The sequence below is a fragment of the Ornithorhynchus anatinus genome, chromosome 7 (assembly GCF_004115215.2).
Source record: "Ornithorhynchus anatinus isolate Pmale09 chromosome 7, mOrnAna1.pri.v4, whole genome shotgun sequence".
Taxonomy (NCBI): domain Eukaryota; kingdom Metazoa; phylum Chordata; class Mammalia; order Monotremata; family Ornithorhynchidae; genus Ornithorhynchus; species Ornithorhynchus anatinus.
In genome coordinates this window covers 39,041,560-39,065,635 of record NC_041734.1, presented here as the reverse complement: position 1 = coordinate 39,065,635, position 24,076 = coordinate 39,041,560, and the positions used below count along the sequence as shown (strand labels likewise).

Below are 24,076 nucleotides of genomic sequence, written 5' to 3'. Positions count from 1 at the left end.
GGTCCAGCCGTCGTTTTTCAATGTCCACCGTTCACCTGAAGCCTTTATGATCACTCCTTCTTTGGTTTCCCCTACTCGAGAGCAACCGCATCCACTTTGGGGATTTCATTATCCTCCAGAGTTGAACTGAGAGAACAAATAAAGCCACCCAGATGAAGACTATTGGAAAGGGGACGAGGAGCTCGGAGGAGACGGTGTAGAGGACTGAGGTGGCACAGAAAATAAATTGGGTCCCATTGGCCTGAACTGATCATCCAACTGGGCTTTAATATAACCATAACGATCCTTGTCATTTACTGAACTCTTATGGCCAGGATTCTTGGCAGAAGTGAACTAATTTGCCTCCAAGCAGAGCTACATTTTTTTATGGCATTTTTTAAGCATTTACTACAGTGCCAAGCACTGTACAAAGCCCTGGGGTAGATACGAGCAAGTCCCGTTGGACACAGTCGATCTCTGTCCCACATGGGGTTCACAGGCTTATTCCCCATTTTACAGATGCAGCACAGAGAAGTGACTTGCCCAAGGTCACACTTTGACAAGTGGCAGAGCCAGGATTTGGAACCCAGGTCCTTCTGACTCCCAGCCCCAGGCTCCATCTCCTAGGCCAATCTGCTTCTCTGTACATTTACAGAGGGAACAGGTATGATTATCTGCATTTTGCTGATGGGGCAGTAGGCAATGACGCGGTCGAGATTACACGGTAAACCAGTGGTGGTGACGGGACCGGAACCCATCTTTCAAATTCATTCATTCAATCGATCGTATTTATTGAGCGCTTACTGTGTGCAGAGCACTGCACTAAGCGCTTGGAGAGGACAGTTCGAGTACCGATGGTCTCACGCCAATATCCTACTGACTTGCGTCCCACCGCCCTCCCTCCCAGAGAGGACTGGGAATGAAAAGGAAAACACCGAGCATCCTTCCACGTTTAACATGAGCTTTTTTACTGTAGAAAAGATAGTATTTGGACACTTTGTGTCTTCCATGAGAAGGGGATTCTCGGGCTCTATATTCTCTTGCAGGAAGGGGCCTCCTTACCAGCTAAACAGAGGCTTGCTGTCGTCCTTGGAGAGCTCACACAAGCAGCTCAGCAGCATCAGGGTGTCCTTGAGAAACTTGGGGGGCACGACGTCGATCACCATCTTCCGCAGGGCGCCCGGGTTGTTGTGGAGGGGGTCGGAGCGCAGGTTGGACCGGTCCTTCAAGACGCCGAAGGTGTTGATGAGGAACTCGCAGAACCCCGGGTGCACGTCCCGTTTGTAGCCAAATTTCTCCAGGCGGGCGGTGAGGGCCAGGAAGCGACGCGTCAGCTCCTGGCGCTTCTTCTCATCCATGGAACCATCCAGGGGGTTTATGGAAATCTGCCAGGGCGGGTGGGATGGGGCGGGGGGTGGCAGGAGAACAAAAGGGGACATGGCTGCCCTCACTGGAATACACAAACTGAACTTCTGCCCCTTCTAGAGACAAAGACCCCTTCACTCTCATAACCTCCCTTCACGTCAGGAGCTCAGACCCCCTTATAAACACCAACCCCTTCACTCTCACAACCTCCTGGAAACCGTGTCCCGGAGGGATGAAGTCACTCACTCAAGACCTCCCGGAACGGCTGGCCAGAAGGAATCGGGGCTAGAGGCCTACAAACCAGGAATTTACCCGACCCAAACCGCAGATCCCTACAGCAAAACGGTGGCTCGTACCAGGTAATTCACCGTTTTACGAAGGGATGGTTTAGGAGCGGAAAAAGGACAAACAGCAATTACTCCCTAAATCACAACCGAACTTCAACCCTCTGGAGGAGAATACGGCCTGAGGGTCAGAGGCCCTGGGTTCTAATCCCAACTCTGCTTCGCACCCGCTGTGTGACCTTGGGCAAGTCACTTGACTTCTCTGGGCCTCATTTCCCTCATCGGCAAAATCGGGATCCAGTGCCTCTTCTCGCCCCTACAAAGACTGTGAACCCCACGTGGGACCTGATTATCTTGTATAATCTTGTATATATAAGAGAAGCAGCGTGGCTAAGAGAAGCAGCGTGGCTGAGCGGAAAGAGCCCGGGCTTGGGAGTCAAGAGGTCATGGATTCTAAACCCGACTCCGCCACTTGTCTCCTGTGTGACCTTGGGCAAGTCACTTAACTTCTCCGGTCCTCAGTTACCTCATCTGCAAAAATGGGGATTAAAAAATGTAAGCCCCACGAGGGACAATCTGATTACCCCGTATCTACCCCGGCGCTCAGAACAGTGCTCTGCACATAGTAAGCGCTTAACAAATACCATAATTATAGGAAGCAGCATGGCTCAGTGGAAAGAGCCTGGGCATGGGAGTCAGGGGTCATGGGTTCGAGTCCCGGCTCTGCCACTCGTCAGCTGTGTGACTGTGGGCAAGTCACTTAACTTCTCTGGGCCTCAGTTCCCTCATCTGTAAAATGGAGATTAAGACTGTGAGCCCCACGTGGGACGACCTGATTCCCCTATGTCTACCCCAGCGCTTAGAACAGTGCTCTGCACATAGTGAGCGCTTAGCAAATACCAACGTTGTTATTATTGTATCCGCCCCAGCTCTCAGTACAGTGCTTGGCACATAATAAGCACTAAACAGATATTATGATTATATCAAATTAAAAAAACAAAAAAATTAAAAAACCCATGCACTTGGGTAGATAACCTTTAAGCGTGTCGATAGTCATCCCACTCCCAGGCCTACAGTTCTTATGATCATATCCTTATACCTTTCCATCTTCCCTATCTGTAATTTATTTTAATGTCTGTCTCTTCTACTAGTCTGTGAACCCCTCGAAGGCAGGGAATGTGTCTACTAACTCCGTTGTTCTCTCCCAAGTGCTTATGACAGTGCACTGCACACAGTAAGTGCTCAGTAAATATCACCGATTCGTTGATTGATTAACCGATTGATTGATCGAACAAAGAGGCAGGCCGATTTCTAAATCCTGGGTGGAATCATTAAAATTGGAGAAGATCAATTTAGGATGTAATGACTCCACCCACGTGTGCTAATTAGCTTGGAGTCATAAAACAAATCAAATCGTGAACAAACCCCGCAGAGTTCCAATTTTTTTGTTCTTTCCTAGGTCGGGCTGGGCGCCCAAAAGACTGGAAACAGTTTTTATCATTCTGGGTTTCAGTTAAGAATCGAAACTGCCATCACAAACGTGAGTCGAGTCAGTTAAGTTTGTCCCAGCTTGCTGGCACTGTGTCTAGAGCACGCGCCCTGGAGTCCGAAGGTCATGGGTTCTAATCTCGCCTCTGCCATTTGTCTGCTGTGTGACCTTGGGCAAGTCACTTCACTTTTCTGGGCCTCAGCGACCTCATCTGTAAAATGGGGATTGAGACCGTGAGCCCCACGTGGGACAGGGACTGTGTGATTGGCTCATCTCCACCCCAGCGCTTAGCACAGTGCCTGGCACATAGTAAGCGCTTAACAAATACCATTATTATTATTTTTATTTATTATCAAGTAGTCCGATCTTTGCAGATTCTCTAAGTTACCTCTTGGGTATGGGAGCAAATTACAGTTTGCATCAAAGTCTCCTGAAAGACAACTCAGCCTGCTAACATCGCCTGGATCATGTCTTCCCAGGATGGATCAGTTTGGATCTGCCCAAGTCAGTGCTTTCCTGCACAGGCAGCAGTTTTTTCTCTCCCTTTTATCTTTCTGTGATTCTCTCTCACCCTTTCTATGCTCCCAAAAGATTGTAGGAAAGCAGCATGGAAGACTGACTCCGCCATTTCCTCGAGTAACCACATCGCAAGGAAGTTGGGGGCACGAAAAAATCCGTATTTTCCTCCATGCTTGCAGATCTTCCTTCAGCCAGAGAAAAAAACAATATAGCAAGTTGCTCAACCCAACAAGAAAACAGGTGTCTATGTGAAATTTCAGTTAAGTTGATCTCCCCCACAACACAGCAGAGACAGATGTTAACTGACCTAAGGGTCAAAAATTCTAAGATAAAGACCAAAATCTTCCTATCTCCATTTGGTATTTTAGGACAAAATTGAGACCTTCCTCTGGAGAAATAAAGGAGGTTGCCAACAGAAAAAAACTCCTTAGTCCCACTATGCTGGTGGTTAATTTCTCCTCTTTCTCCTCTTACAGAGACTCTGAAGGAAATTTTATAGCTGCAGAATCTCGCTACTCCTTTCCCTACCACTCCTCACACCACCTGCTACCGCTATTGGTGTGAAACAAACGTCGTTTTAAATCAATCCAGATTCCGCGCAAAAACCAAAAAGAGAGGCCAGGATTCTGACAACCCTGAAGCGGAGTATCCGCCGCTAATCTTTCACTGCACCATTTTCACCTAGGCAGTTGACTGCCTTTACTGGCCAACGGAACTCGCTTTTCCCTTCAAAGAGGCTGTGGCCGAAAGGAGAGGGGGTACCTGTTTGATCTTCTCGGGGATATTGGACACCGTGAATCCATAAAGCCCGCTCACTCCCGGGAAAACATACGCCAAGATCCGTCTATCCAACTGGAAGGCGATCTCCCCGACGACGCGTCTATCTTTCTCGGTGCCGGAGAGCCACTGTACGTCTGAAGGACAGAGACGGAGAAGTGGAGCTGGTGATGCCCAGGTCCGTTCATTTTCTTGTTTTTCTAGAACCAAAGAGTCTAGGTGATAGTAAATGGTCCTTAACGCGCTGAATTATGTACCCTGTCTCTCCGTGAAGGAATGAAACAAATGATGACCGCTAGTGCGTCATTGCCGCCTCTTTTCAATTCCTGGAGTTTTCTCTCACCAACTCAACTTTCTCCAAGGGAAGGGCAGGAAAGGATTTAAGAGCTCCAAAATATACACTCAGTATTACAGATTAAGACACATTAAAATTGTGGCTCTATGCTAATTCCCGGTAGCCTTTATAGATTATGGTACTTACTGAGAACTTCCTTTGTGCTGAGATCTGGGTTAATCACCGGGGCACACACAAAATGAATAATTCGGACATTGTTCCTATCCCACTAGAGGCTCGCAACCCAAGTCGGGGAGGAAGAATCTATGGAGTACAGGAAGAAGCTATAATCGTCGGGAGCAATGAAAAATAAGTCATCCAAATTTTAGAACATTACAGGAGGAGGTCATCTTGAAGAACTTTACTGCTCCAGTCCTAAATTGCACATGGCATAATCTCAGTGTGCCAGGTTTGTTTCAACAAGGAAGCCCAGAGGGGAAGTTGTCAACCTCTAAATAGCACTGAAGACTCAGAGGCAGAGAAACCGCTAGCCCGACACCAACGAATGCCACAGCTAGTCGCTTAGAGTTGTCACTTTGGTATATGACAGTCACTTGTTAAGACACTAGTAGCAATCATGACCTTTACTAAGTGTTTATTATGCACAAAACACTGTGCTAAAGCACTGGGAACAGAAAACAAAATAACAGTAAGTTACAGAATCAAAAAGCCAAGGTAACGAGGTAGAGAAGCAGTGTGGCCTAGTGGAAACATCTGGGGTCTGGAAATCAGGAGGTCCGAGTTTGAATCCCAGTTCACCACTTAACTCTAGAACATCTGGAAAAACAGCTCTCTATGAAACGTACTATGAAACACCCCACACTTTATTGAACATTAATGAGTGGAATTTCACTGTAAAGCTGACAAAATACATTTTAAACTATACATTTGGAAATCAGGCTTAATATTAGAGACCCGTTTTTCTATTGCTTCCATTTCTATTTTGATTTTTGCCGGGAGAGTATGAAGTTTGACTGTATAATATTGTACATTTCAAGCGCTTAGTACAGAGCTCTGCACATAGTAAGTGCTCAGTAAATACTACTGAATGAACTGCTCTGCTCCTCTGCTTCTTCGGCTGTCAAAATGGGGTTACTTGTTCTTCCTCCCCTTTAGATAGTGAGCCCCATGGGGACAAGGACTTTGTCCAATCTGCTTCTATCGTTCCTACCCCAGATCTTAACAGGGTACTTGGAACATAGTCAGAGCTTAAAAAACAACGCAATCATGAAATGAAATCGGAGTAGCTAGATACGGCTCTTGAAAGGAGCCTTCACACTCCTCCCCGCTCTGGGGTATAATCTTGGTTTGCAGACAGTTGCAACCTCCTCTCTGTTCCAACAGTCCCGAAGCTTCCGCCCCATGGTGCTCTGATGGGAGGCAGCGAGGCTAGACTGCTATCGGCTAATCACGGAGACCACGAACTGAGTTCCCGAATCATCGGGGCTCCGGCCCGCACGGGCCTCTGTTAGTGGCTACCCTTGTCCTTGCAGGGCGGTGGGACTCCAGTCCCACAGTGCTCTGGAGGGATGCGGCAATCAGGCTGGATGGGCTTCGGCCAGTTTCTCCCTCTTTTAATATTTACCAACTGTTTGGAAAGCACAAACTTTTAAATATCTTGAGGCCCCAAAAAAAGGGAACACCTCCTATGGATGGATAACCACCTTGAGTTCCATTTGGCCATAGCCACTAGGGTCTCATGAGCCCGGGGGTCCATGAGGTGCCCCGAGATAGCTGGAACAGCCTCCCCGCTCCGGTCCAACACCACCCCCGAGCTGCACCCCCTATCGGAGTAGAGCCCCCCCCAACACGCACACCCCTTGAAGCTGCCTGCAGAAAAGTGAGAACACTGAGCGACTAGCTGTGGCATTCGTTGGTGTCGGGCTAGCGGTTTCTCTGCCTCTGAATCTTCAGTGCTATCTGGAGGTTGCCTTAACTTCCCCTCTGGGCTTCCTTGTTGAAACAAACCTGGCACACTGAGATTATGCCATGTGCAATTTAGGACTGGAGCGGTAAAGTTCTTCAAGATGACCTCCTCCTGTAATGTTCTAATATTTGGATGACTTATTTTTCATTGCTCCCGACGATTATAGCTTCTTCCTGTACTCCATAGATTCTTCCTCCCCGACTTGGGTTGCGAGCCTCTAGTGGGATAGGAACAATGTCCGAATTATTCATTTTGTGTGTGCCCCGGTGATTAACCCAGATCTCAGCACAAAGGAAGTTCTCAGTAAGTACCATAATCTATAAAGGCTACCGGGAATTAGCATAGAGCCACAATTTTAATGTGTCTTAATCTGTAATACTGAGTGTATATTTTGGAGCTCTTAAATCCTTTCCTGCCCTTCCCTTGGAGAAAGTTGAGTTGGTGAGAGAAAACTCCAGGAATTGAAAAGAGGCGGCAATGACGCACTAGCGGTCATCCTTTGTTTCATTCCTTCACGGAGAGACAGGGTACATAATTCAGCGCGTTAAGGACCATTTACGATCACCTAGACTCTTTGGTTCCAGAAAAACAAAAAAATGAAAAGCCAAGACATTTGTCTTCATGCAGCTGGAGTGGACAGGTCCCGACTCCCACTGACCACAGCGTAAGTCCCCGCCCTTTGGCTTCAGATCTCCTGATCCCTTCCGAATGTTCCAGAATGGCGCCTGGTTGGAGCGGGGCCAGCCTCCGACATCTGGCCATCTCCAGGTGGGGAAACTTTTGGGGGCCTGTCTCCCTCCACACCCCCCGTCCTGTCCTATATAGAGCCGTTGATTTATGTGACCATACAGCTCTCCATATGACATCACTTCGAGTGTATCTGTCGGGGGACCCCTGACTCGCCCTCCCCAACTATTACTTCAGAGTCAGGTTCCCCCCTCCCGCGTCCCCGCTCATAGAAGTTCTGCTCCAGCCCGCGTGGGACCCTGCTATTTTTAACCCCCGCAACCGTCGTCCTCTTCTCCCACCCCGTCCTGCGTCACCCTGCCTTGCTCCTTTTGTCCTCCCTTCTCCTCTCCCCAGCCCCACAGCACTTACGTCCATATCTGTCATTCATTTCTTTACATTATTGTCTATCTCCCCTTCAAGACTGTAAGTTTGTTGTGGGCAGGGAACGTATCTGCTTATTATTGTATTGTACTTTCCCAAATGCTTAGTACGGTGCTCGGCACACAGTAAGCGCTTAATAAATTCATTCATTCATTCACTAGTATTTATTGAGCGCTTACTAGGTGCGGAACACTGTACTAAGTGCTTGGAATGGACAATTCGGCAATAATAAATTCATTCATTCATTCACTCGTATTTACTGAGCGCTTACTAGGTGCAGAACACTGTACTAAGCGCTTGGAATGTACTATTCGGCAACAGATAGAGACGATCCCTGCCCAATAACGGGCTCACAAACGATTGACTGAATGAATGACTAGGCTTCCCAAAGCAGTAACCTTCTTCTCTTACCAAGTGAAGCAGGGCCCATGATATGTCCATCCAAACCCAGGCAGCTTTTCTTTTTGTCTCTAGAAGACCCCGGGGACCTGGTTTCCGTTACTTTCCTCCGCTCCCTCCCTCACCAGTCATTCATTCATTCAATAGTATTTATTGAGCGCTTACTATGTGCAGGGCACCGTACTAAGGGCTTGGAACGGACGATTCGGCGACAGATAGAGACAATCCCTGCCCAGTGACGGGCTTACGGTCTAATCGGGGGAGACGGACGGACAGAAACGAAACAACATAAACACGACAAATAGAATCGAGGGGATGTACACCTCATTAACAAAATAAATAGGGTAATAAAAATATATACGAATGAGCACAGTGCTGAGGGGAGGGGAGAGGGGAGGAGCAGAGGGAAAGGGGGCTTAGCTGGGGGGAGGTGAAGGGGGAGCAGAGAGGGAGCAGAGGGAAAAGGGGAAGCTCAGTCTGGGAAGGCCTAACCACAGGAGCGTGGTCAAGGACGACACCGTCATACGGTTTCTCCAAAACTCCCGTGGTGCCGCCGGCAGAGATACAGCACTGGGCTGGATGGACCACTGATCTGGCCCCAAATAGACTCTGGTTTTTTCTCTGTGATCCTTTGCGGTCCCTTCCGTCACTAGGATTCTCTGACCTTCTATTCTCTCTAGATATCCTACTGAAATCCTAAAGCGAAACGGTAGCGAGGAAATGGTCCAAGCTCACCAATACTGTTTATATAATAGTTCTGAGGCTTTTTCATACGTCCTCTAGATAGGGGGTTCTCTGAAAAACAGACTTTCTTTAGCTTTGGCATTTCTCGGTGTTCGGCTAGCGGTTTCTCTGCCCGTGGGTCTTCGCTGCTATTTAGTAGAGGTTGACTTAACTTCCTCTCCGGGCTTCTGGGTTCAAACGAATCTGGCACGCTGAGGTAGCCTTTAAAAATATTCCGTGCTTCGGCAGAAGGGCAGCCAGAGGAAGCATCTTTTTCGACTGGAGTGTTGACGGAGGAAGAAGGGAATTCATCCAGTATAGAGCGTTGAAGCGAACCCGGGATCTCCGGCATTTTCAAAACCTTTCCGTGCTGCGCTACAACAGAACAAAGGATGCGCAGAAGAAACGTTAAAAACTGTCCCACGGGGGGGGCGGGGATCTGGGGAAAGAGACCACGAGTATTTAAAGAATCCAGCTCGTGAAGTTCTAAGCACAGACCTCATTCTCTGGAAAGAATAATTCGAATAGGGGCTGCGAAGCCTAATGGAAAGGGCACGGGTCTGGGAGTCAGAGGACCTGGTCTGTAAGCAGCGTGGCTCAGTGGAAAGAGCACGGGCCCGGGAGTCGAAGGTCATGGGTTCGAATCCAAGCTCTGCCGCTTGTCAGCTGTGTGACTGTGGGCAAGTCACTTAACTTCTCTGTGCCTCAGTTACCTCATCTGTAAAATGTGAGCCTCACGTGGGACAACCTGTATCTACCCGAGCGCTTAGGACGGTGCTCTGCACATAGTCAGCGCTTAACAAATACCAACATTATTATTATTATTATTATTATTAATCCTGGCTCTGCTATAGGACAAGTCAGTTAACTTCTCCGTGTTACAGTTACCTCATCTGTAAAATGGGGATTAAATCCTCCTCCCTCCTACTTAGACTGTGAGCCCTATGTGGTACAGGAACTCTCCCCCTCATCTGATTCTCTCATATCTACCCAATCAGAGCTCATCAACGTTATCATTCTCGTTATTATCATTACAGCCCCTTTTTATGGTATTTGTTAAGCACTTCCTGTGTCAAGAATTGTTCAAAGCTCTGGGAAAAGTACAAGATAGATGACTCCACCTAAGGATCATGGTCCTCCTACTTCTACTTCGAGCCTCATGTGAAACACGGGCTTTGATTACACTGTATCTACCCCAGCACTTAGAACAGTGCTTGACATTTACAAGCAGCGTGGCTCAGTGGAAAGCGCTTAACAAATACCAACATTATTATTATTATTACAATCACTATTATAATAATCACTAAAAATAATAATACAAGGAGGGAGCGTGGGTATCTCTGTCCGTGTTTCAAATGAGGAAACTAGTAATAAAAATTGTGGTATCTGTTTAGCACTTAGTACGTGCCAGGCACCGTACTAAGCACCGGTGGGTTGGACGCAAGGAAATCGGGTTGGACACAGTCCCTGTCAAACGTGGGGCTCACAGTCTCAATCCCCAGTTTACAGATGAGGGAACTGAGGGCCAGAGAAAATAAATAAATACATTGTGGTATTTGTTAAGCGCTTACTATGTGCAAAGCACTGTTCTAAGCGCTGGGGGAGATACAAGGCGATCAGGTTGTCCCACGTGGGGCTCACAGTTCTAATCTCCATTTGACAGACGAGGTAACTGAGGCACAGAGAAGTGAAGTGACTTGCCCAAGGTGACGCAGCAGACAGGCGGCAAAACCGGGATTAAAACTCATGTCCTTCTGACTCCCACCGAGATCGAGACCCAGAGAGGCAAGGTGGTTTGACTAATGGCGGAGCTGGGATTCAAACACATAGGCCTTTCCATTGGGCCATGGCTGCTTCCCCATTTAGAGCCCTTTGATAATAATAATAATGTTGGTATTTGTTAAGCGCTTACTATGTGCAGAGCACCGTTCTAAGCGCTGGGGAAGATACAGGGTCATCGGGCTGTCCCACGTAAGGCTCACGGTTAATCCCCATTTTCCAGATGAGGTAACTGAGGCCCAGAGAAGTGAAGTGACTCGCCCACGGTCACCCAGCTGACAAGAGGCAGAGCCGGGATTCGAACCCATGACCTCTGACTCCCAAGCCCGGGCTCTTTCCACTGAGCCGCGCTGCTTCTCCATTCAGCCAAGACCTATATGAATCGCAACCCTGCATGACGCAGGGACGCTGACCTATTAGACCCTCCCATCACGCAATAGTGAAATAGCAATCGCCTTCTCTCGGTACCGTTTAGATAATAGCTCTTCCTCATCTCATCTTCTGCGACGAGCACACTCTCGGAAAAGCAGACCTTCTTGTGCTCGATTATCTCTTTGGGCTTCGGCAGCAGTTTCTCCTTCGGGGGGCCGGGTACGGTGCTGAGATGCTGGGTTAGCTTTCTCTCTGTCATTCCTGACAGCTCCAACTCTGGCGGTCGGAAAAACTCCTTCAGAGCGGCCCGGGCCGGAGTAGTACAGCCGGGGGGGTCATCTTCCTTGCCGGAAATGTCGATTTGAGTAAAAAGCAAATCTTCCAGGGATGAGGTCTGGAATGGCGTTGAAGGCTCTGGTGTGCTGCTGGGCCCCCCACGCTCCTGAACTGGAATAGAATGGGAAACGGAAACAAAGACCAAGAGGATAGCGGATCCCATAGGAGACACTAAGGGAAAAACGAGGGCCTCGAACATGTAGGAACCATTTTATCTCATCAAGATGTAAATCGTCTTTTAGACCTCATCTCTTCCCCACAGCTACCCTGTGCTGTAAATCAGAGGGACTTTGCTGATGATAAAGGCCAGCCCAGCCCCGTTAAATAATTAGCTTCCAAGCTCCTGAAAGTCTAATCACTGACTGAATCTAGGACCACATTCACAGATGTGGGATTTACTGGGCAATGAATGGATCGCAGCTATCTATTAAAGTCTTCCTGTGCGCAGAGCATTCATTGCTTCATTCATTCGTATTTATTGAGCGCTTACTTTGTGCAAAGCACTGTACCAAGCGCTTGGGAGAGTACAACAGAGGCGGTAGACACATTACCTGCCCACATCGAGCTTACGGTCTAGAGGTCCGAGCTTTCAATCTGGAAGGCACCGCTCGAGTTACGTGGAGCTAAACTAACCCGAGTATTTAATGCCTACAGATTAGGCTGTGGAAGTTTCCAACTATCACTGCCGTTCCCCTGGCCTCAGCGCAAGATCAGATGGGGCAGCGGAGCCTAGTATAGCCTGCAGTCCTTCGGCTAGTCTCAACTCTGTATGGATGGACTTGAATTTCTATGCGCTGTCTGATACGGTACCTTTTTCGATCATTTAGTTTCCCAATCTTCTCGGAAAGTAAGCAGAGAGGGGTGAGGAAAATTTAGAGTAATCAAAACTTTATTTATCAGAGAAAAACAGCCTTGATCATTCTAAAATACAGATTTCTCATCCAACAGGGCTGAGTTTGTTTTGTTGCCTCTGTCCCCCCCATCTAGACTGCGAGCCCGATGTTGGGGAGGGATTGTCTCTATCTGTTGCCATACTGTACTTTCCAAGTGCTTAGCGCAGTGCTCTGCACATAGTAAGTGCTCAATAAATACTACCGAATGAATGAATGCATTGGTATTCCACTGTCACAGCTACACTAGGTTTTCTGGGTCTGTATAATATTTCTTTTTTTAATTCTAGAGCTGAATTAGTTCTGAGATTTTAAAAAAGCACTAAGGGATAAGTTTGAATTCATTTGCATTTGGAAAAGCTTTCTAGACCAGCCCCGAAGACTTTTTAAATGAATGAATAAATGAATGAATCCATCAATGCTATTTATTAAGCACCTACTGTGTGCAGGACACGTGAACTAAGCACTAGTGGGGGGTACCAGAGAGTTGGTAATCACTGTCCATGCATACAGGAGTTTTCAGTCCAGAAGGAGAATGATAATAAATTACAGATGTAAACAGAAGTGCTTCGGTGCTGAAATTGGGGTGAATATCAGCTGTTTAAAGGGTACAGACACGAGGGCATAGGCGATGCAGAAGTTAGAGGGTGTAGGGAAAATGAGGGCTTAGTTGTTAGTTATGATTTTAATAAGGCTTTGAAGGTGGGGAGAGAGGGTCTCTGGCATATAAGAAGTGGGGGGAGGTCTAGGCCAGAAGGACGACGCGGGTAAAGGGTCGGCAGTGAGAGACTGATGAGATCGAGGCCCAGGTATAGGTGCAAATGAATCCATCAGAATGCCAAAATTTGAGGCGTTTAGTGATCTGTCCCACTTAACTACGCTTAGCAATATTCTATCAGATGGCATGGCTGCGTACCTTATGTTTTGAATTGGTTAAATATTCTAATATCCAAGCCGGTTTATCTCTAACTCCGGACTGATCTGTGGGTTGCTTGGCTATCGCTAATGACTCACCCTGGGATAGAGAATGGAATCATTCCATTCCCTTTTTCTTCCTCCATTTCTCTTCTCCCGGGTATCCTCTATTCATCTACATTTTTTAATGGTATTTGTTGAGCATTTACTATGTGCCAGGCAACGAACTGAGCAATAGGGTAGGTACAAGATTCAAGATAGTCAGGTTGGATAGATTCTTAATGAAATCCCCGTCTTAATCCCCACTTTACAGATGAGGTAACTGAAGCACAGAGAGGTTAAGTGGCTTTCCCAAAGTCACACAGCAGGCAAACGGCAGAGCTAGAGTTAGAACCCAGGTCCTCTGACTCCCAGGCCCGCGTTCTTTCCGCTTCCCATCCAATAGTACTCGGAGCATTTGTCATGGGTGTGAATCAAAACTAACCAGAGTGCGTGGGTTCTGGTTCAGTTTTTCTGGAAGACCGTTAATTCAATCAGTCAATCAATCAAAACTTAGTGAGCACTTACTGTTTGCGGGGCAATGTCCTAAGCGCTTGGGAGAATACAAAACAATATAACAGACATATTCCCCGCCCACAATGAGATCACAGTCTAGAAGGGGAGACAGACATTAATAAAAATAAATAAATGACGGATATGTATATAAGTGCTGAGGGGATGGAAGTGGTGAAAAAAGCCAGAAACTCAGCGTGACTCAGGAATTAGCTAAGAGTCGAATCACAGCTGGGCCAGGCAGTGGTTTTCTTATACCTCCTACCATAATTTAGTCAGCGACCCCCTCGACATGACTTTTATAATACACTTAACTCACGGCTGGCCTCCCTCTGGCAATGGCATTTTAAAAGTTCATCGATCAGTCAATCAATGCAACTGTTGAGCGTTTACCGTGTGCAAAGCACTCTACTAAATGCTGGGGAGACTACAGTATAACGGAGTTGGTAGACTTGTTCCCTTCCCTCAACAAGTTTACAGTCTAGTTCATTAAAGAAGCAGCGTGGCTCAGTGGAAAGAGCACGGGCTTTGGAGTCAGAGGTCATGAGTTCGAATCCCAGCCCTGCCACTTGTCAGCTGTGTGACCGTGGGCGAGCCGCTTCACTTCTCTGCGCCCCAGTTCCCTCATCTGGAAAATGGGGATGAAGACTGTGAGCCCCACGTGGGACAACCTGATTCCCCTGTGTCCGCCCCGGCGCTTAGAACAGTGCTCGGCACAGAGTAAGCGCTTAACAAATACCAACATTATTATTAAAGAGCAACTGCAGATGGGGAAGAATTGCAGAAAGAGGAAATATGGACAGGATCTTAGTAAACCTTGCTTTATATGAGGATCACACTGCAAGAGGAAACCAGTTATAGAGCTGGAAAAAACGGGAGCTAGTTCTCAACATCCTAAGGAGACCCCTAAAATGACCTCACTGGGAACCCCTGGACTCTCGCCTGCAGGTGAGCTGAAGTCTAGACACAATTAACCACCTGCTCCGACAGTTTCGGGACTACAGGGAAACCAGCAGTATCCATCTAGATGTAATAATAATTGGGGTATTTGTTAATGCCTTACTAGAGAAGCAGAGTGGCTCGGTGGAAAGAGCCCGGGCTTAGGAGTCAGAGGTCATGGGTTCTAATCCCGGCTCTGCCGCTTGCCAGCTGTGTGACTTTGGGCAAGTCACTTAACTTCTCAGTACCTCATCTGTAAAATGGGGATTAAAACTGTGAGCCCCACGTGGGACAGCCCGATCACCTCGTATCCCCCCAGCGCTTGAAACAGTGCTTTGCACATAGTAAGCGCTTAACAAATATCACCGTTATTATATGCCAAGTCCCGTACTAAGTCCTAAGGATAATAAAATACAATCAAGATCAGTCACAGTTCCTGCTCCACATGGATCTCACAATCTAAAGGGAAGGGAGATATATCGATTCTATAATAATAATAATAATAATAATAATAATGTTGGTATCTGTTAAGCGCTTACTATGTGCCGAGCACTGTTCTAAGCGCTGGGGTAGATACAAGGTAATCAGGTGGTCTCACATGGGGCTCACACTCTTAATCACCATTTTCCAGATGAGGTAACTGAGGCCCGGAGGAGTGAAGTGGCTTACCCAAGGCCACAGAGCTGACAAGCGGCGGAGCCGGAATTAGAACCCATGACCTCTGACTCCCAAGCCCGGGCTCTTTCCACTGAGCCACGCTGCTTCTCACGTAATCTCCATTTTAACAATGAGGAAACTGGGACACAGAGAAGTTAAGTGATTTGCCAAGATCACACGGTGGATAAGTGGAAGGGCTGGGAATAGTCCCGTGCTATTTCCACTAGACCGTGCAACTTCCACGGTGACATCCGTTCATTCAGTAGTATTTATTGAGCGCTTACTATGTGCAGAGCACTGTACTAGGCGCTTGGAACGTACAATTCGGCAACAGATAGAGACAACTCCTGTCCATCGACGGGCTTACAGTCTGACTGGGGGAGACAGAGGGATGAAAACGAGACAACTTTATCGCAATAAATAATAATAACGTCGGTATTTGTTAAGCGCTTACTATGTGCCGAGCACTGTTCTAAGCGTTGGGGTAGATACAGGGGAATCAGGTTGTCCCACCTGAGGCTCACAGTCTTCACCCCCATTTTACAGATGAGAGAACTGAGGCCCAGAGAAGTGAAGTGACCTGCCCGCAGTCACACGGCTGACAAGTGGCAGAGCTGGGATTCGAACCCGTGGCCTCTGGCTTCCGAGCCCATGCTCTTTCCACTGAGCCACGCTGCTTCTAATAAAGAGAATCAAGGGGATGTACGTCTCATTAACAAAATAAATAGGGTAATGAAGATTTATACAGATGAGCACAGCGCTGAGGGGAGGGGAAGGGAGAGGGGGAGGAGCAGAGGGAAAGGGGGGAAAGAGGGCTTAGCTGAGGGGAGGTGAAGAGGGGGGCAGAGAGGCAGCAGAGGGAAAAGGGGAAGCTCAGTCTGGGAGGGCCTCTTGGAGGAGGTGAGCTCTCAGTAGGGCTTGGAGGACCTCTTGGGTCACTGGCGTTGAGGGTTCAGGCAGGCTCAATCTCGAGGCTGAAAGATCACCGTGGGCAGGGAATGTGTCCGTTTGATGATTATATTATACCCTCCCAAGCGGTTAGTACGGCTCTGTGCCTACGGTAAGCCCTCAGTAAATACGATCGACTGACTGGGAACAGAATCTCGGAGACTGAGAAATAAAAGCTATAAAATCGACGATCCAAGAAGTTGGGGCGAAATCTACGAGTGGAGAGGGTTCCATCTAGCTAACACAACCGTATGAGCGGCTGTCTCTTTCCAAGGGTGACCACGAGATTACAAAGGTCAGAAATCACTGCATCTCCTCCAAGGAGGCCTTCCCTGATTAATCTCTCATTTCCCCGCCCTCATTCTCTGCCACCTAGTCTCTCATCTCTCCGGCCTCTTCCGTGTCACCTAAGCACATGAGCATTCACCCCCTCCTCCCACTTCCAGTGCATTTATTTACAAGTCATATAGTCTACTGCTTCCTCCTACCTGTAATTTATTTTAGCGCCTGCCTCCCCCAGTAGATTGCAAAATCTTTAAGGGCAGAAATCATTTCTACTAGGGAAGCAGCGCGGCTCAGTGGCAAGAGCCCGGGCTTCGGAGTCAGGGGCCATGGGTTCGACTCCCGGCTCTGCCGCTTGTCAGCTGGGCGACCGTGGGCGAGTCGCTTCACTTCTCTGGGCCTCAGTTACCTCATCTGTCAAATGGGGATGAACCGTGAGCCTCCCGGGGGAACGACCTGATCCCCCTGTATCTACCCCAGCGCTTAGAACGGTGCTCTGCACCTAGTAAGCGCTTAGCAAATACCAATATTGTTATTATCATTACTAATTCTACTGTACTTTCCCAAGGGCTCAGGACAGGACTTCGACGCAGTAGGTGATCAACGAACACAATCGATTGATATTATTCGGCAGGGTGAAGGCCTCTCTAGCAATAGTCTCCACGTGAATTTTCACAGACTTTCTGGCGGTTTAGAGGAGAGTCAAAGATTACTTAGGTGAAACAACCGAGCAGCTTCACCTAAATGCTGTTCGTGCAGAATGCCAGACACATTTAAGGTATTTAATGATTGGATGGTGACGAAACAGGAAAGCAAATGAAATTCTCAAGTGTAAGCAAATACCTGGCTTCCCATCAGCACCACCGGGACGTACTGGGCACCTCTTTGGCGCAGACCACTATGCTAGGCTCCCCAGGCTACAGTATAAATCACTTGACCGCATTCTCCGTGGATAGCTCACAGTCTATAGGGCGAATCACGGTCACAGTCAGATTCTCCACAGATAACACCAAGTTCCTACTAAGCACCAAGTTATATTCATTTTCTTTTTAAGGCTTGTTGTCCCTCCCAGCAGAGCGATTATCAGGAATGGCCAACCCCCGGCCTGATCCTGTAGCATTTGGATCGTTGAAAGGGTAATGATAATGTTGGTATTTGTTAAGAGCTTACTATGGGCAAAGCACTGTTCTAAGCACTGAGGTAGATGCAGGGTCATCAGGTCGTCCCGCGCGAGGCTCACGGTTAATCCCCATTTTACAGATGAGGGAACTGAGGCACGGAGAAGTGAAGTGGCTTGCCCACAGTCACACAGCTGACGAGCGGCAGATAAGGTCACCTCCACTCTAATCTCTGGGGGTAGCGGTGGAAGCCCGGCCTAGTTAGGCGTACCAGGCAGGTCCGCCCCGGGGGTTGACGCAGCGCCCTGGCACGGATTCCAAGCCCTGAATGAACGCTCAGTTTCCGCTGTTGAAGACTGTGGTGGCCTGAGTTCGACGGAGGCCCCTCCACGGGATTTTTATGGCAGGAGCATGACCCCCCCCCATCACCGAGAAAACCTCCGACTTCGATTTGGGTTTCGACAACATCATCCAGACCTCAGGATTGGTTCGCTCTCGTCTAAAACTCCGGGGGATCGAAAACTCGCCTTCGGAGAGTCACGTCCACACCCGGACCCCAGAAACTGTAGTTTCGGAGCCATGTGCTTTATCTGGGCGTTTCAGCTCAACTGATAATTTCTTCTTTTTCTTACGGTATTTGTTAAGCACCTACTACGTGCCAGGCACTGTACTAACCGCTGAGGTAGACATAAGCTGATCACGTCGGACACAGTTCAGGTCCCACCTGGGGCTCCCAGTCTTCATCCCCATTTTACGGGTGAGGTGACTGAGGCCCAGAGAAGTGAAGTGACTTGCCCGAGGTCACCCAGCAGATGTGGCACCCAGTAAGCACTTGCCTAACACCATCATTTTTATTATTATTATTATTGAGTGGTGGAGCCGGGATTAGAACCCAGGTCCTTCTGACTCCCAGGCCCGTGCTCTCTCCGCTAAACCACATCGCTTCCTACCTCGATCTCCTGGGGAGTAGGCTTCAGGAAAGGCTGAGACCCTGGGAGACTTTAATTCTCGGCTTCTCTGACGATTTTCACGGTAACTCTCGCTGAGGATCTGTTTCAGCATCAGATTCTCCTCCAGTGACTTGACCCGTTTCTTCAAGTTGGCATTTTCATCCATAAGCTTGCGCCTCCGGTCGTCATCCTCGGCCATCCCTCTCCCGTCCTCTGTCTTCCGTAAACGGAACCACCCCATGCAGGTGGATGAGGCGGATCCCAATCACCCCTAGGAAATGGGAGTAGAACGTTTCAACGTTCCGCTGTACGGCTCCGGGCTTCCAACCCCTTATGATGTCACCTGCTCATAGAGCAGCAGCAGAGAATTCCTTAGACACATTCGTACCACTTCGAATAAAAGGGATGATGGGATTTATCAGGCGCTTACTCTACGTCAAACACTGGGCTAAGCACTGAAGCAGATACAAAATTATCTGACTGCACATCGTCTCTTCATTCTATGGTGTTTGCGAAGCACTTACTACGGATCAAACGCTGTTTAAGCGCTGGGGTGGACGCAAGTGAATTAGGTCGGACAGAGCCCCTGGCCTGCATGGAGCTCCCAGTCTAAAAAGAAGGGGGAAGAAGTTTGATCTGTGTTTGACAGTTGAGGAAACTGAGGCACAGGGAAGTTAAGGGGCTTTTCCAAGATCACACAGCAGACAAGTGGCAGAGCTGGGATTAGAACCCAGGTCCTCTGACTCCCAGGACCCGGGTTCTTTCCACCAGGTCATACTGTCCTTTGCCCATTCCGTAAGGTGGTCCTCTAGACCTTCTAGAGAAGCAGCGTGGACCGGTCAAATGGGTAACGGGCCTGGGAGTCAGAAGACCCGGGTTCTAAACCCAATTTTGCCATGTGCTCGTTGTGTGACCTTGGGTAAGTCACTTAAATTCTCTGGGCCTCAGTTCTCCTGTCCTCCCTCCTACCGTCTCTATCTGTTGCCCATTTGTCCATTCCAAGCGCTTAGTACAGTGCTCTCCACATAGTAAGCGCTCAGTAAATACCATTGAATGAATGAATACCTAGACTGTGAGCTCCACGCGGGACAGGGACTATGTCCGACCTAATTCAGTTGTATCTACCCCAGGAATAGCACGGTGTTTGACACATAGTAAGGGCTTAACGGATGCCTTGAAATTGAAAAAACAAACATGAAACTGTCCGTCCAGGTCTCCATTTAGTACTCTGACCGATCCGATTCCCAAGCCCGAATGGGCAGGAACAGTGCGGCTTAGTGGATAGAGCCCGGGCCTGGGAGTCGGAAGGACCTGGGGTCTAATCCTGGCTCCGTTGCGTGTCTGCTCTGTGGCCTCGGGCAAGTCACTTCGCTTCTCTGGGCCTCAGTTCCCTCATCTGTAAAATGGGGACTAAGACCGGGAGCCCCATGTGGGACAGGGATTGTGTCCGACCTGATTAACTCTTAACTAGCCCAGCACTTAGAACAGTCCTCGGCACATAGTAAGCGCTTAACAGGTATCATTTTTTTTTTTTTTAATAAGGTCCGAGGCACAGAGGGAACCTGGGAAGCAGGAAGGCTGAGACCGGAGAGTCGGGTGGGAAACTTCATATCAGAACGGCTGGAGGATAGGAGCAGAGGAAGAGGTAAAGACAGGGACAGGGGAAGCTTGGCTTTGTCCGCAAGTAATAATAATAGCGTTGGTATTTGTTAAGCACTCACTACGTGCAGAGCACCGTAGCAAGCGCTGGGGTAGATACAGGGTAATCAGGTCGTCCCACGCGAGGCTCGCACTTAATCCCCGTTTTCCAGAGGAGGTAACTGAGGCCCAGAGAAGTGAAGCGACTTGCCCACGGTCACACAACTGCCAAGTGGCAGAACCGGGATTTGAACCCATGACCCCTCACTCCCAAGCCCGGGCTCTTTCCACCGAGCCACGCTGCTGTAGGCATATAGTCCAAAAATCCTCCTAGGATTATTTATCATTCTTTGTCCTGGAGCTATTTCCTCATGGAATTGCCTCCTCCACATAATTTCTTCCGATTCTATCTAATCTCTGGAGGAGACGTCGTGAACTGTGGAGTTCTGGACATCCTGTAGTCCTCTGGTCTTCTACTGTCAGCTGTGTGACTGGGAGCAGGTCACTTCACTTCTCCGTGCCTCAGTTCCCTCATCTGTAAAATGGGAATTAAGACCACGAGCCTCACGTGGGACAAGCTGAGGACCCTCTATCTCCCCCAGCGCTTACAACAGTGTTCTGCACATAGTAAGCGCTTGACAAATACCAATGGTATTCTTATCATTAATGCCAAGGAAGGAGGGTGGCTGCCGGTTGACCCAACGCTCTCACCAGTCAGCGGTAGGACACCGGCCGAGCCGGTGCCGCTGCAGTTCGGGCACTGGAGGCGGCAGGGATGGGACGCGGTGGCTCCAGGCGGCTCTTCCTCAGTAGGGAACCGAAATCTCATCATGATGAGATGTTAGAGGGCAAAGGGGAGCGAGGAGCCCCCGGCGGGGCCCTGCGGCCTGCCCAAGATGAGCTAGGCAGGTGCAGTACCCCTACGGGACCCGCCACGGTTCCAGTTTGAGGAAGCGAGCCATGGTCAGGCTGTACGACCCCATCCGGGCCGACGACAGGTTCACCCAGCGCGTCGGCCCAGGTACGCGCCCGTCGAACCTGCCCCTCGGATAAATCCTCCTCGCGTCCGACCGGGAGAGTCACTGATGGACGTCAGACTGGGCCAAGGGAGGGAGCTGCCCATCAGAGGCAAGGATGGCCCACTGGATAGAGCACGGGCCTGGCAGTCGGGAGGACCTGGGTTCTAATCCCGGCTCTGCTCCTTGGCCGCTGTGTGACATTGGGCAGGTCGCTTCACTTACCTTCGCCTCAGTTACCTCGTCTGTGAAATGGGGATTAGAAATGGGAGCCCCACACGGGACAGGGGACGTATCCAATCTGATTAGCTCGTATCTACCCAGCACTTAAAACAGGGCTTGGCACAACGTAAGCGCTTAACAAACGCCATAATGATTATCATTATTATTAGAGAACCAGAGATGTAGCCTGGCTGCGGACGGAGCACGGGCCCGGGAGTCGGGACCTGGGTTCTCATGCCGCCTCCACTACTTGTCTGATGAAGACTGCGATCCTTATATGGGACAGAGACTTTGTCCAAACCGATTTGCTTGTAATAATAACAGTGATGAGAAGCAATATTAATTATGGTATTTGCTAAGCGCTTACTGTGTGCCGGGCACTGTACTAAGCGCCGGGGTGGATACAAGCAAATCGGGTTGGACGCAGTCCCCCGTCCCACGACGGGGGATGGAACCGTGATAACGCAGCGGGGAAGAGAAGTTAATTCGGTTACGTCTTGGATGCGGCACTGGGAAAAATGCAGTAGAAGAGGCGCGGTCACGAAGTCTTACCTTCCTCTTCCTTCTCCATTCCTCTTCTCCCTCCTCTTTCTTCTTCACTGATCGGCTTCCTTTTCACACGACCCGCTTAATTGCCCGGAAACAGGGGATTGTATTCAGAACTGAGTAGATTCAAACATTTCTCCTCAGGGGATGATTTAACCTCCCAGACTCAGTCTACAGCGGGACTCCTCAATCAGTCCATTCTCTTTACTGCTCTTGATTCTGTTTATTGCTACTGTTCTTGTCTGTCCGTCTCCTCCCGATTAGACTGTAAGCCCGTCATAGGGCAGGGACTGTCTCTGTTACTGATTTTACATTCCAAGCGCTTAGTACAGTGCTCTGCACATACCAAGCGCTCAGTAAACACCACTGAATGAACAACTGAACGCTTACTGTCTGCAGAGCACTGTACTAACTGCCTGTGAAAGCACAGTACGAGAAAGCACAGTACGACAGAGTTGGTAGATGCAATCCCTGCCCAGAAGGAGCTTGAAGTCTACAGACCTGAAGATTTTCCCCTCCTAGTCTGCGAATTACTCTCCCCTTTTCTCTCCTCTATACACCTCACCCGCCATCCCAGAAGGAAGGAACAGGAAAGGCGGCTTGCTTTACCCAATCTGATCTCTCCTGGAAAGATTCCCTGCACCTCTCGTCCTCTGTAATTTAAATCTGAGAATCCCTCTGGCAGAAAAGTGATCCCGCTCATGGAAATACACTCCACAGGCAACCCAGAGAGAGAAGCACAATTCGGTGGGGCTGTTTCCCCAGCAAACGAACCACGGGGACACTGGATTCCACCAGGAGCAAAACTATCGGCAGTTTGCTAAATTCACGTCATTCATTTTGCCTGAGCCTCTCAGTATAAAAGTGAATCTAAAAGGAAAATCACATTTCTTATGAAACACTTCTGTAACGTTCACAAACTACTAGAGCAACGGGTTGAGCTGATAACTGCGTGTTGAAAACTATACACTTTAAGTGCTTGTCGGTTTCTCAGAGGGAGTAGTGTTTAATCTGCAGATGTCGAAAGGCTAACGTTACAAAAAGTGATATACCTCATGCTAAAAGCAAATCCCAAAAGGCTGATGATGACTCTACCTTCTATTCTTTTCATTACAGGGAACGGTTACAGAATACTTACAAAACACTCCCGTATCTGCGAAGTACTTTGGGATTATAATTATTATTTCTAATACCCCATAAGTCATTAATAATGAGCCCCATTATGCCATTGAAGAAACCGAGGCATCGACAAGTGAGGTAGCTTGCCCTGGATGTCACAGTGCTCATGGTGGAATGGGGTGAATCTCGGTCCAGTTTGGGAAAAAACCCTAAAAGACAAAGGTTACGCCATTACTTAATGGCACAGATGGAACCAAAGTCATCTGCAAGTGAATCGGAAGGGCTGGTCAAATGAGCATTTTTTTGTCCCAGTTCATCACTGGAAGACAAGGGGACGCAAAACTGAACTCAGGCGGATAGGAATCATCAAGTCACGGGATCGCTTATTGACGGGGGGTCTTCTGTTGGCCTCTAGGTACGAGTTCGCGGTAACCGCTACCTGAGAACACTACCTTCTTCCTCCGATCGTACTGACTGAACGCTCGCTGCGTGCACTGCGCCGTCCTAAGCGCTTGGGAGAGCACAATTTAACAGACACCTTTCCCACCCACAACGAGCTAACGGTTTAGACGGGGAGTTATCAGGGCTCCGTCCCGAAGCCCCAGGCCAGCTCGGGGCGGAAGGCCAGGAAAGGACCGATAATTGTTGCATTCGTTAAGCCACGTACGAAGCACTGGGATCGATACAGCATAATCCGGTCGGATAGAATCCCTACCCCACATGGAGTTCACAGTCTAAGAAGGAAGGAGAACCGTTATTCCCCATTTTACAGAAGAGAAAACTCAGGCAGAGAGATTCCCTGGGAACTCTAGGAGGCAGGTCCCGCTTGCCCTGCATAGATTCGGGACAAAAATCCTCTCAACTCTTGCCAGTTGCAAGCACAGTAATAAC

General features: G+C 48.8%; 1 protein-coding gene across 1 annotated transcript; it reads right to left on the bottom strand.

Moving 5' to 3' along the window:
• Positions 1–923: 923 nt before the first annotated feature.
• SPATC1L (spermatogenesis and centriole associated 1 like) lies at positions 924–19,087 on the bottom strand. Its single transcript, XM_007656846.3, has 5 exons — positions 18,645–19,087; positions 11,154–11,504; positions 8,919–9,281; positions 4,399–4,550; positions 924–1,364 (listed from the first exon to the last, which is right to left on the bottom strand). Exons 1-5 carry the CDS (start codon positions 18,883–18,885, stop codon positions 1,038–1,040), a joined length of 1,434 nt encoding a protein of 477 aa, XP_007655036.1. The 5' UTR covers positions 18,886–19,087; the 3' UTR covers positions 924–1,037.
• Positions 19,088–24,076: the final 4,989 nt, after the last annotated feature.